The following is a 13960-nucleotide window of genomic DNA, read 5'->3' on the forward strand; positions in this document are numbered from 1 at the left end:
ATTCCTGATTAGTACGGGTGTCAGAGGTTATGGGGAGAAGGCAGGAGAACGGGGTTAGGAGGGAGAGATAGATCAGCCATGATTGAATGGCGGAGAAGACTTGATGGGCCGAATGGCCCAATTCTACTCCTATTCCTTAAGACCTCATGACTTTATGATTCCAGCTGTTTGAGCCTACCTGCGTGACTGTCTTTGGCCAAGTCAATGACGTCAGTTGGCATGACGTCACGCGAAGGGTGGCCGGCGGGAACGTGATGACGTCGCGGGTGAGGCCGGGCTCCCGCCGCGCCTCGTGTCACCGCCGTTTGCCGCCCGTTGGGCGGGAGAGAGGCCGAGGCGGAGGCGCCGACGACACCAACACGGCTCCACTCGCAGGGCCGAGCGTCGCCTCGCCTCGCCTCGCCTCGCCTCACCGCGGAACAGCTCACCTCTTGCTCAGTGTGGAAAAGCACAAACGTCTGCGCCCGAGGTTCGTCAGCCGGTTTGTGACTGAATGAAATGGCGTTGGTTTGGAGCTTCCAGTCGGGAGAAAATAAAACTATACATTGGATGCACTGAGGGGAAATAAATCTGTGCATTGGATGTATTGAGGGAAATAAATCTGTGCATTGGATGTACTGAGGGAAATAAATCTGTGCATTGGATGTACTGGGGGTGGGGGGATATAGAACTGAGCATTGGATGTACTGGGGGAAATAAATGTGCATTGGATGTTTGAGGAAAATAAATCTGCATTAGATGCACTGGGGGAAATAAATCTGCATTGGATGTACTGGGGGGAAATAAGTCTGCATTGGATGTACTGGGGGAAATAAGTCTGCATTGGATGTACTGGGGGGAAATAAATCTGCATTGGATGTACTGGGGGAAATAAGTCTGCATTGGATGTACTGGGGGGAAATAAATCTGCATTGGATGCACTGGGGGGGATATAAAACTGCATTGGATGCACTGGGGGGAAATAAATGCATTGGATGCACTGGGGGGGATATAAAACTGCATTGGATGCACTGGGGGGAAATAAATCTGCATTGGATGCACTGGAGGGGGATATAAAACTGCATTGGATGCACTGGGGGGAAATAAAACTGCATTGGATGCACTGAGGGGAAACCCAGTTCGCTGATGGCCTCTTTGTGTGTTTTGAAAGGGCAAAGGTGCTTGGAAATGGCCAGCATCCTTCCAATGGAAAAGGTTCCCACAGATGGACACAAAATGCTGGAGTAACTCAGTGGGACAGGCAGCATCTCTGGAGAGTAGGAATGGGTGACATTTCGGGTCGAGACCTTTCTTCAGACTGAGGGTTGGGAGAGGAAGACAGAGATATGAAGGGTAAGGTGTGAAAAGGACAGATCAAAGCAGACTCTAATCAAGGAAATGTAGAATGATTCATTGTTGGCTGAGGGGAAGGTGACAACGAGGCATTTGATGTAAATTTAATCAGGGGGAAAGTGAAAATAGTCAAAACACAGTGACAGAGAGAGAGAAAGGGAAAACAAGTTTACCCATTGACCTTCAGCAAGGCAATGGATGGTTTGCTGCAGCTCTCTGCTCCACATCTTCTTGGAGTGTAATATAGTTTTGGAAATCAGTAAGAGTTGCTTTGGGGAGACACAAGAGGCACCAGACACTGGCATCTGGAGCAAGAAAACAAACTGCTGGAGGAACTCAGTGGGGCGGGCAGCATCTATGGAAGGAAATGGGCAGATGATGTTTCTGGTTGGGACCCTTTTTCAGATATTTGGTATTCAAGCAACTTGTCGTGGAACCGACTGGAGTTCTGTGCCCCTAGTACTCGATCATCAATGCTTAATTTCAGATTAAGGGTGAACTGACAATAGACAATAGGTGCAGGAGGATGCCATTCAGCCCTTCGAGCCAGCACCACCATTCAATGTGATCATGGCTGATCATTCTCAATCAGTACCCCGTTCCTGCCTTCTCCCCATACCCCCTGACTCCGCTATCCTTAAGAGCTCTATCTAGCTTTCTCTTCAATGCATTCAGAGAACTGGCCTCCACTGCCTTCTGAGGCAGAGAATTCCACAGATTTACAACTGACTGAAAACGTTTTTCCTCATCTCTGTTCTAAATGGCTTACCCCTTATTCTTAAACTGTGGCCCCTGGTTCTGGACTCCCCCAACATTGGGAACATGTTTCCTGCCATGAACGTGTCCAACCCCTTAATAATCTTAATATGTTTCGATAAGATCCCCTCTCATCCTTCTAAATTCCAGTGTATACAAGCCTAGTCGCTCCAGTCTTTCAACGTACGACAGTCCCGCCATTCCGGGAATTAACCTAGTAAACCTATGCTGCACGCACTCAATAGCAAGAATATCCTTCCTCAAATTTGGAGACCAAAACTGCACACAGTACTCCAGGTGCGGTCTCACTAGGGCCCTGTACAACTGCAGAAGGACCTCTTTGCTCCTATACTCAACTCCTCTTGTTATGAAGGCCAACATTCCATTGGTTTTCTTAACTGCCTGCTGTACCTGCATGCTTCCTTTCAGTGACTGATGCACTAGGACACCCAGATCTCATTGTTTGTCCCCTTTTCCTAACTTGACACCATTCAGATAATAATCTGCCTTCCTATTCTTACCACCAAAGTGGATAACCTTACACTTATCCACATTAAACTGCATCTGCCATGCATCCGCCCACTCACACAACCTGTCCAAGTCACCCTGCAACCTCATAGCATCTTCCTCACAGTTCACACTATCACCCAGCTTTGTATCATCTGCAATTTTGCTAATGGTACTTTTAATCCCTTCATCCAAGTCATTAATGTATATTGTAAATAGCTGCGGTCCCAGCACCGAGCCTTGCAGTACCCCACTAGTCACTGCCTGCCATTCTAAAAAGGACCCATTTATCCCCACTCTTTGCTTTCTGTCTGTCAACCAATTTTCTATCCATGTCAGTACCCTACCCCCAATACCATGTGCTCTAATTTTGCTCACTAATCTATGTGGGACCTTGTGGAAGGCTTTCTGAAAGTTGAGGTACATGAAATCCACCGGCTCTCCCCTATCAATGACAAAATGACAAGGATACAGCAAGAAGTCTTCTGCACCCAGTGCAAGTTTATATATCTGACTATTATACTAAACCTTCCTGGAATAACTGATACAATTTGGTTCTATTTGAGGCTAGTCTAAGTTACAGATACTCCAAGTAGAATTTAGAAGAACAGAAACACAAATTATGATCTTTGTTCACCTGAAAATGGGAGGTTTATTAACAAATTGCAGAGCTAACTGTTAGATTTAGGCCATGGTTTTCCAATGACTTGTTTTATTGGTTCTCTGTTCAGTGAGCAAAAGATATGTTCTGACAAAGTGATTCCTTGTCTTGTTTTCAATCTGATCTCAGCGCTGATGGGTGAAGTGGTGTGACAAATAGCCCTTAAAAATTAACTGGCCTCAAAATACTTCAGTGCAGGAATTATTTTATAATCCAGTGGTGTTATTTTGTACGAGGTACATTTTGTACTAGGTTTGAAAAATATATTACTATAATGTAGGTAACAAGTCATTTCATTATAATTTATTTCTGAACATATAGAACTATCCTGATGTTGTTTAATGTTGAATTATGATATTACATCATAAGACACAAAATATTGGAGTAACTCAGTGGGCCAGGCAGCATCTTTGGGGAATGGATCGATGACGTTTCGGGTGGAGAAAGGATCTGAAGAAGGGTCCTGACCCGAAACATCATCTATCCATGTTATCCAAAGATTCTCCCTGACCCACTGAGTTACTCCTTCACTTTCTGTATTTTCTTTGGTAAACCTGCATCTGCAGTTCCTTGTATCTCATTTTTACTGCTCTACTGCAAAATCTCAAAACCTAATTTGAAGAAGTTCTCCTCGTCTCTCCGACGAGAGTTCTGTGAGACCCATTCTCACTGCTCCCTCTCCGTGATGCCTGCCCAGTCAGAAAAAGGGTCCCGAACTGAACTATCACTTATCCATGTTCTGCAAATACTCCAGCACTTTGACTTATTTGTAAACCAGCATCTGTAGTTCCTTGTCTCCTGATGATATGTTTTTATCTAAGTTCAAAGGACCCTACTTTTAAATGTTAATTACAATCAGTGTTAAATCAGTGGTATTTTTTTTCTTATGAGGTTAGTGGATTCAAATATACATTAAATCGTGATTTTTGCAATTGCCATTAATACTGGTCTTCAATCCTATAGGTTGCCCAATATATGGCTGTATTCTGTAATACGGAGATTTAACCATGAAGAGAAATATTAGTGAAAATTCTACACGAGCTATGTCAGGTACTTTTATTTAGCAATTGTTTTTCATCTATGAAAAAAAAATCTTATTTGAAGTATTCTTTACAACCTTTGATGTACTCTTTGTAATTTTACAATCACATTCGATGTGATCTACTATCCACCACTATGAATCTGTTTTTATTTTTTAATTTATTCCTTCCTTCACTTTTGAGTCAATGACACTAATCACCAATAATAAGTACTGCAAGGGAAGTTGCCATTAGATTTTTTAAAAGTTACAGGGTGGAAACAAGCCTTCTCGGCCCAGCGAGTCCACGCCGACTAGTGACCACCCCGTACACTAGCACTATCCTACACCACTAGGGACAATTCACAATTTTACCAAAGCCAATTAACCTAAAACCTGTGCGTCTTTGGAGTGTGGGAGGAAACCGTAGCATCCGGAGAATTGCTACGCTTGTCACAGAGAGAACATACAAACTCCATACAGACATTACCTGCATCAGGATGGAACCCGGGTCTCTGGCACTGTAAGCAACTCTACCGCTGCAGTGCAATAAACCTGCAGGTGATGCCTTTGGCATGTCTAGAAGTCCAGATCAGAGCTTCTTAAACTATTTCAGTGTCATTCACCCTTGAGTCTTTATCACAAAATTTCATTCACTTAACTAAATTCTCTTATGTTTTTTGGTAATTTTCGTCATATTCTCCCTTGTGTATTAATTTATATATAATTTATTTTGTCACATGAGCAAAAAACATAAATCAACTAATTTATGTGTTTATTTTATTCAACTTTTTGAGCATCCTAAAAATATGTTAAAAAAAACTAGGAGTGAAAAAAAAGAAGTTTAATTACCACTGGAGTAAGAAAATCATTCTATTAGAATGATAAAAAACCATTCCAACGTCTAAATATTGGGCTTCAGCCCCATCCTACCATTTTGGGCTTTGATTACTTGGAAAATAAATATTTTCTTAGAAAACGAGCTAAAAAAACCATGGAGTATGTGATTTAATATATTAGTATCCAACTATTATAACTTTCTATACCTCTCCCTTACGAAAGCTCACAATACCACCAACTTGCCATATTTGATATACTTCTCTCCAGAAGCTGGCTCTTCCAAATCCAGATATATTTTAAAAGTTGTGCATGTGTACTGACATGTATATGTTTACATAAAGTAAAGTTAGTAAACAACTGTCTTAGAACTTAGTATTAGATTCGTAGAAACTCAATGTTTTCTTATTGGGTATGTTTACCACAAATAAATGACAAGCAGTATACTTCTACACTTATCATCAATGACTAGGATGTTCCTGTACTCCTGTGACAAGCTTCTCAAACCGAGGTTCAATTTCCTTCTTCAAAGCCACCCGCATTATCGAATCAACATACTGAAGTGAATTGCGTTTTTTGGATTTCAATTCTACCAAGGTCGAAAATCCTTGTTCAGACAGGAAAGCTGTTGTCATCATTACTAGTGGTTGAAGGGCTTTCAAGGCAATTGCTTTGTATTCAGGGAAAGCAAGTAATCCAATCCAATAATCTCCATAGTAGGAATACATCTCAAAAGATGATTTTTGAGTTAAGTCATAATGAAGCTCCATCAACACTTCTGACATTTCCCCAAAATCTGCTCGCTTGATGTGGCTGGTGATAAAAGGATTAACTATCCACATCTGATTTTCCAAGTTCTGCAGATGCTTCTGAGGAAAATATGTTTCAAATTTTTTAGACAGCAACTGCAGATGGTCGGAAATGATGTCCTTCAGTGTTTTCTCCAAATCAGGTTGCTTTTCTTCCCACTCACACTCTTTGAGGAAGCTTTCCAAATGTGGGAAATTGGTGAAATTGCCTTTACGAATGTTAATATGCCACATGATGATCTTCATTTTCATGGCTTCTAGTTCCCCAAGGACATCGAAGATGTCACCTCCTTACCTTGAAGTGACAAGTTGAGCCGATTCGAATGTTCAAAAATAGAAGTCATGTAACACAATTTGGCTAGCCAAAAGTCATTGTTGAAATGCATTGCTTTCATAATAATAATAATAATATATTCCTTTATTCGTCCCACACCGGGGAAATTTACAGTGTTACAGCAGCAAAGTGGATGGCAAGAGAGCAAAAGATCATTCATTATAAATAAAAGATACATAAATTGTGATCAGTTTGTTGTGTGTTCTTGCTGTTATTGTTGACTCGTCTGCTGGGAGCAGTGCTGGTTGTGCAGTCTCACAGCAGCGGGAAGGAAGGACCTACTATATCTCTCCTTCACGCACTTGGGGTGAAGGAGTCTGTCTGAAGGAGCTACTCAGTGCAGGGACAGTGTCCTGCATGGGGTGGAAGTCGTTGTCCAGCAGCGATGTTAGGTTTGCCATCATCCTCCTCTCTCCCACCACCTGCACTGAGTCGAGGGGGCAACCCAGGACAGAGCTGGCCTTCCTGACCAGCTTGTCGAGTCTCTTCCCTTCCGCCGCTGAGATGCTGCTGCTGCAGCAAACCACTCCATAGAAAATGGACGATGCAACCACCGTGTTGTAGAAGGTCCTTAGGAGTGCCCCCTGCATGTCACGTTGCTCAATAAAAAATACAGACAGTTCATTCTTCAGGGACAGTACTCTTTCAAGGACTCTTCCACGTGACAACCATTGAACCTCAGAATGCAGGAGGAGAATCATGTGATCTGCAGACATATCCTTGTATAGCTCTGAAAACAGCCAACATTTTTTTGCTTGTGGGCGAATAGCATTGACAATTTTCACCACATCTTGCAACAATTCTTCCAGCTCATTTTTCTGGTCATTGCAACAAGTGTTCAGTTTCTTGGCAGCCAGTGAGTGCTTCTCGATGTAAACAACAATGTAATTATGGGATTTTTCTTTGATGCGAGCGGTGGCTCCTTTATGTTTCCCCGGCAGCGCCATCTGTAGTCACAGCAACACATTTGCACCAAGATAAATTTTCATTTTCCATGAATTCATCAAGCTTGGAGAAAATAAATTCACCTGTAGTTTGCTCTCTGACTGGCAAGCAAAAGAGATAATGTTCGACAATTTTTCCTAAGCTTTGATCCGGGAAACGACAATACACAATGAGTTGTGCATCGTTTTCAATGTCCGTAGTTTCATCAAACTGCAGAGCGTGAAATGGTGCTTCCAACAGTTTTGCCATCAGCTGATGCTTCAGATCTTCAGCAATCATAGTAGATCGAAGTTTCATTGTGTCATTGGACAAAGGAATTTGCACTACTTTATCCACTGCTTGTTTTCCACCATGTTAGTAGATTGGCAACGATTTTCAAACACGGTTTGACAACTTTGTCAGCCTCTGTGTATGGCTTTTTTTCTTTCATGAGCACATGTGCTATTTGAAGAGAGGCAAGAAGAAGAGGTTTTTTAATTGCAGTGTCATTCTTTACCATCGACTGGAAGCGCAGCGGTAGAGTTGCTGCTTTACAGCGAATGCAGCGCCGGAGACTCAGGTTCGATCCTGACTACGGGTGCTGCACTGTAAGGAGTTTGTACGTTCTCCCCGTGGGTTTTCTCCGAGATCTTCGGTTTCCTCCCACACTCCAAAGACGTACAGGTTTGTAGGTTAATTGGCTGGGTAAATGTAAAAAAAAAATTGTCCCTAGTGGGTGTAGGATAGTGTTAATGTACGGGGATCGCTGGGCGGCACGGACTTGGTGGGCCGAAAAGGCCTGTTTCCGGCTGTATATATATGATATGATATGATATGAAATTCTGCTGCTTCTACAAATACAAGTGTTTTTGAAAAACTGTATGGACTTGTTTTGATGATTGCTATGCTTTGTTCTTAAATGTCTGTAATTTTGAAGGAGCCAGGCACTGTTTGCTATATTTTACATTGTAAAACATGCACTGAGTTGAGCGAGTAGGACTTGTTAGTTCATCTTGGGGAAGGAAAAAAGCTATACTTGATATATTCTTTGTTCCACTTTCTTTTCTTGAGTTTTGAGGAGAGGGTACTTTGGTCCTGGTATTTTCTCTTGAGATTAAGTTTTTCCTTGCCCGTATCAATAACAGAGTCATCATCTGTAACATACGTAATTGCACTTTTAAGTTCGTTATCCTCAGTTTCCTTGTTACCCTTCACAAGTGACTTGTCTCCTGAACATACCTCCTCTTGAGTCCTGTTTGTTTTATTTTCTTTCAGAAATGAACTACTTCTTTCTGCACACTCTTCCTCTAGAGCTGGTTTCTTTAGGTACTTCAACAAAGACATAGTGTCTTAATCTGCAAATCAAACTCACAAAATACTGAAGTCGTTAGAATAGAAAATGCAGAATATTAGTACAAGAAAATGGCACAATCTAACTTTATATTGCCTAAAAACGGGGCTTAAATCTTAATATAGCTGGAATTCATGTTGTTTGATGCAAATAAGTGTTGGTAGATTGAAGTACAGTAAATATGTATAGAATTCTAGTTCTAGCAGAAAAGTAGCTAAATTGGCAACACGAAGTAAAGTTGCAGTTAACCAGTTGCATACGGCGATCCACCAATGTTGCCATTTATAAATTTATGATCCCACTACCTCGTCTGGTCTTCCCTAAAAGGTTATATTGCAGTAAATTTGGGAAATATCCTGCTACCTTGAAATTAGAAAAACATAGGCAGAGAGAAAAAAACATATCAAATTTCCAGCTCCACTGCCATTAAAATCAATAAGAGCGTACTAACCACTTTAGTGGCAATGCCTTTTTTAAGTATAGAAAAAAAATATATATATATCTGAATAAATTAAGTCATTCACCCTTCATTCACCCCTCTAGTTTCATTCACCCCAAAAATAATTTAATTCACCCTTGGGAGAACCATTCACCAGTTTAAGAAGCACTGGTCCAGATCATGGCCAAAGTTTTTTCTGCCTTCCTGCAGATGAATCGTCACCATTGAAACATCTGGATTTTTGAATAAAATCTGAAAATAGTTGGAACCCCACATTGCAATACACTTTGATGCATTGGAAACTGTCATCGATATATTGTAATAATTAACTGTTTTAGCTAGTCATGATATGTTAGCCTGCACATGTTAACTTGTGAGCTTTAAGACTTCTGTTCCTTTTAGTTTACTTATTTCTTGATGAACAATCCTAACATTAATCAACCAACATGCAGTCTAACAAGAGGAATCTAAACCAATGCTTTACAAATTTATTATGTTTAGGGTCCCCTATAAATGTTAAAGTACTTAAGAGGCCACTATTAATATTAGTGGAGTGGGGGGGGGGGGGGGGGGTGAGGGGGGTAGAAAGCTGGAAAAGAGGTGACGGTGGGGCAAAGCCAAGAACATGAAAGATGGATGTAGGTGAGAGGGGGGAAGGATGTGATTGGCAAATGGGTGGAGTAGGTTTGAGGTGAAAGAAGACACGTACGGTAACATGGTGGCGCAGCGGTAGAGTTGCTGCCTTACAACACCAGAGACCCGGGTTCGATCCTGATTATGGGTGCTGTCTCCACGGAGATTGTACGTTCTCCCCGTGACTGTGTGGGTTTTCTCTGGGTACTCTGGTTTCCTCCCACATTCCTTACAAGCTTTCTACGTGTGTTTGGCTTCGTTAAAAAAAATTGTAAATTGTCCCTAGTGTGTAAGATGGTGCAGTATATAAGGATAGCTGGTCGGCGTGGGCTTGGTGGGCTGAAGGACCTGTTTCCATGCTGTATCTCCAAACTAAATTAAACCCATCACTGACTGGCCTGTCTCACTTCTCCCCTCTCTTCCTTATGTTGGCTATCTTTCCTCTCCACTCTCAGTCCTGATGCAGCATCTTAATTCTGAACTCTGACAGTTCTCCTACTATCCGCGGCCTATTCCACCCCTGACTTCCTCCAGCAAATTATTAGTTGCTCCAGATTAAAGCATCTGCAGCCTGTTGTGCCTCCTTCATCACAGTGACAGACCTTTTGGTCTATATGGCCCAATTGTGTGGTAAATATACAATCCAATGCAATGTAAACTAAATATTGGTGGTTTCCCCATAACATTTAATGTTATTGTAGAAGAATAAAGGTTAAATCTGTCCAAAGTAACTTTGCATTAACAAAGTAATTGTTTAATCACTGAATTTCTTTTAAGTGATCGTTGCCCTTTGCCCTGAAGCCTATCTAGAAATTGCGTCTTCATATTATCCATTTGAGATATTCTCAAACTATTTTACTTTGATGTTTTTGCTGAAAGGCTAGGGTATAATGAAAGCACGTTTTGGCCATGTTTGACAATTTCCATATATTATTTGCATTTTAATTAGACTTCTGGTAATTATGATTATGGAGATTGCACTAATTTATTTAAATTGTGTTTTTCAGGGTGTCTTCCTTTATTGCTTTTCAACCAAAAGAAAAGAACCCGATTGCCATTAACTTCAAATCCTAAGGAACATGAGTTGGGCTCCAGTAGTAATTTTCCTACGCCAGAGAGTTTTGATTCACCGCCTGCGGGTATCTAAGTTGATTCCTTTCCAAACATTCACCATTTTGTTGTGCTCTGCTTGTTTTAATGGCTATTTCTCCAAATGGGATGATAACTGTCCATTAGTTTGCTGGCTTACAAACTCTTATCATTGTTTCTCTGAGCATGTTTATCCGAGGAATGTGAAGGTGCTTAGAACAACACTTAGAAAACAGTAATGCTTCTGTTTTCTTTCAAAGCAATTGGGAAATGTCAAGGTTCCACATGGTGACATTTACTGCTAAATTTGAAAAAAAAAACACCTTAAGAATCATGACATATTTTCACACTGTCACAATTTGGCTGTTTAGAACAAATACATCTTTATTGTGATGGCAAAAAAATTCTGCCATTGTACAGCGTATGTTACCACAAAACTATCCTAATTAAATAGATATATCAAATGCTATTGTAAAAAGATCCTTTTTCTATTTCAAATCTCGAGGAAAAAGTTTGACACATTTATTTGTTAAACTTTAAGGCAGCAGAGGACCGCTACAAAGCAAGCAACAAGACAATCAGACAACAGTACAGAACAATTATAGGACCCAGTTTCAATATCCCAATGTGAGGAGCAATCTGGGCAATACAAGTAGTGGGATGACACCAATGCCAAGTTCAGCAAAAACCACAAAAACCAGGTAGGTTATGCAATATTAATTTTGAGCGTATATTTGTATTTGAATTGCTGTAAACATAAAAATCTATTTTAAATCAGCATTCTTAAAGTTGATGAAGGCTTAAAGAAGCCTTTAGAGACGTTTCTATAAAAACACCAGCATATTTTGATTTTTTTCCTGTATTCAATTTAAACATTAAAAAATTGGAATCATTAGATTGCTGAATGGATTTGGGGAACTAAGGCAGCCTGTGAGCATCATATTGTGACCATTGCAGGTTTTCTAGTCGGATATAAAAACATAATTTGCTTCATCAGGAACATAAAATGTTATTCTTTGCATACTGCAAGCTTGATGTTCTTCCTAATTGCCTACTTTCTAATTGAGGAGTAAAAACATGAGCAACAATTTACAGTGTTATGTGACCAAATTCCCAAACGACATTCTCTGGTGGTTGATTGGGGCATGAGATGGGTATCTTTGTTTTTCTTTTGTATCTTTCCCAGATTTTCACAAAGATGATTAAAGACCCTTTTGAAGCCTCTCCCTAAAGCACAGCCTTCTGGCGTGGCTCTTCCTTAGGTTTCACTTTTCTTTTTAAAAGCAAAATATTGCAGACTCTGGAATACAATGAAACCTTCTGGAGGTATTGAGCAGGTCAGGCAGCATCTGCGGTATGAGAAATAGGGTTAGCATTTTAAGTCTTCCATCAGAATTTTTATTTATCTGATCATTGTCGGTATCGCTTTTCTTTTCCAGCCCCACCTGCAATTTTCACACAGAGATACACCAAGATTTGTTTTTAAATGCAAGCCCTATATCCATGTCATGTAAAAACTGGCATCAGCTTCATCTATTGGCACCCAGTATCTGTATAACACCCAGTGTCTATGGTATCTGTATAAAACACAGTGTCTATGGTATCTGTATAACACCCAGTGTCTATGGTATCTGTATGCCACCCAGTGTCTATGGTATCTGTATAACACCCAGTGTCTATGGTATCTGCATACCACCCAGTGCCTATGGTATCTGTATGCCACCCAGTGTCTATGGTATCTGTATAACACCCAGTGTTCATGGTATCTGTATAACACCCAGTGTTTACGGTATTTGTATAACACCCAGTGTCTATGGTATCTGTATAACACCCAGCTCTCCTCTCTGAGTAGTTCTAATTTCTGCCTCTATGCTGCCAAATTGCGTCACTGATATTTGTCTTCACTGACTCATAACTTCCTTCAGATGAACATTGGAAAGATGAAAGTCATCGTCTTCAATCCCAACTACAATTTCAGTCCTTTGCCTTGTCAATATCAAAGATTACTTATGCTTTTGGTACCTGGTTATTAGTTGTACTGAATTTACACGACTATACTTTAACCCTTGTAATGTGGCCCATAACTATATTGACTAGGGTTGCCAACTGTCCCGTATTAGCCGGGCCATCCCATATTTTGGGCTAAATTTGTTTGTCCCATACGGGACCACCCTTGCCTCATATTAGGCCCGGGCTGCAATAGGCCCAGACACCGTAGGCTAACGGAGTGTGTTTGGGGAGCGGGGCCGAGTGCGCTTGCCTAACGGACGTTGCGTAGCAACCCGGCCCGGGCGACCGCCATTGGTGGGGGAGCACGTGGTCACTGGCTGAGTGAGGTCACGTGGGGCGCGGGCGGTGACGTCACCTTGTCCCATATTTGGGAGTGAGAAAGTTGGCAACCCTAATATTGACCTCTGTATGTTTTCTATGATAAGCAGGTCTCTTGTTACATGTTTTATTCATCAGTAAACTTGTGCCTTGTGAAATCCTGATGCACAAATGGAATATTATGGTTCACAATCACAGATAAAGCTATTTTTGTGGTAGATATAATCTAAACTTGTGCTCAGTGAAACAGATGCTGAAGGCATTTAAGATGCATCTGTATGTGAAGACTCAAAGTGCTATTTTCCCATCACTTTATCCCCACAGTTGCAACTGTTTTTCCTCGCGCAGAGAAATGTTGTTGTGAGACCACAGCTGTTAGCGGCAGGGGAGAAATAGTGTTTGCAAAGAAAGTAGTCTGGTGTTGCAAAAATGCGAATGCAAGAAGTATCAAAAGACAGAAAAGTTAAAGGAACAAAAGGCACAGTTTTACATGAGGAGCCATTTCCATATGGTATAAGGTTCTTTATATTGTCACGTGTACCAAGGTACAATGATATTTTTTATTGTTTACAGATCAGTAAGATTATTTCCATGCATTTGTACATTCCCTAATTAAGTGCCGAATGCACAGAAACAGACCAATAAGTCGACATGCAATGGTAGCCAGGTTTCGGGACCATTTTCAAAGTCCCAGCTGCAGCTGGCCATAAAGGCCCGTTGCGGCCCTTGCCTCCATCTGGAACATCCCGTAAACCGTCGTCCCTCTCTCGCCTGGCCTTCAGGCTTCATGTCCTGGGTGGGTGCCTCCCGCAGTGGACCTTGAGGCTGTGGAAGGTAAGACTCCCCCTCCCCTCCTGGTTCTCCACACCGGCCCTTTGTTCAGCGTCCAGTACCATTGACGGTTCCCTCCACCATCTGGTTCCCTGAACAGGAGACGAGCTT

General features: G+C 41.3%; 1 protein-coding gene across 4 annotated transcripts in view; it reads left to right on the plus strand.

The window, feature by feature from the left end:
• The first annotated feature begins 269 nt into the window (after positions 1-269).
• The window catches only part of spata22 (spermatogenesis associated 22), a 55086-nt gene continuing 41395 nt past the window's right edge, over positions 270-13960 (plus strand). For 3 of the 4 annotated variants that reach the window (XM_078422078.1, XM_078422082.1, XM_078422081.1), the window contains exons 1-4: positions 270-469; positions 4220-4306; positions 10609-10740; positions 11232-11391. In XM_078422078.1, coding sequence (XP_078278204.1) covers positions 4264-4306; positions 10609-10740; positions 11232-11391 — 335 coding nt within the window. In that variant the 5' untranslated portion in view covers positions 270-469; positions 4220-4263. Of the gene's footprint in view, positions 470-1150; positions 1333-4219; positions 4307-10608; positions 10741-11231; positions 11392-13960 lie in introns of all 4 variants that reach the window. The other variant, XM_078422079.1, reaches the window with a different exon arrangement.

Source organism: Rhinoraja longicauda, chromosome 26 (assembly GCF_053455715.1).
Source record: "Rhinoraja longicauda isolate Sanriku21f chromosome 26, sRhiLon1.1, whole genome shotgun sequence".
Lineage (NCBI taxonomy): Eukaryota > Metazoa > Chordata > Chondrichthyes > Rajiformes > Arhynchobatidae > Rhinoraja > Rhinoraja longicauda.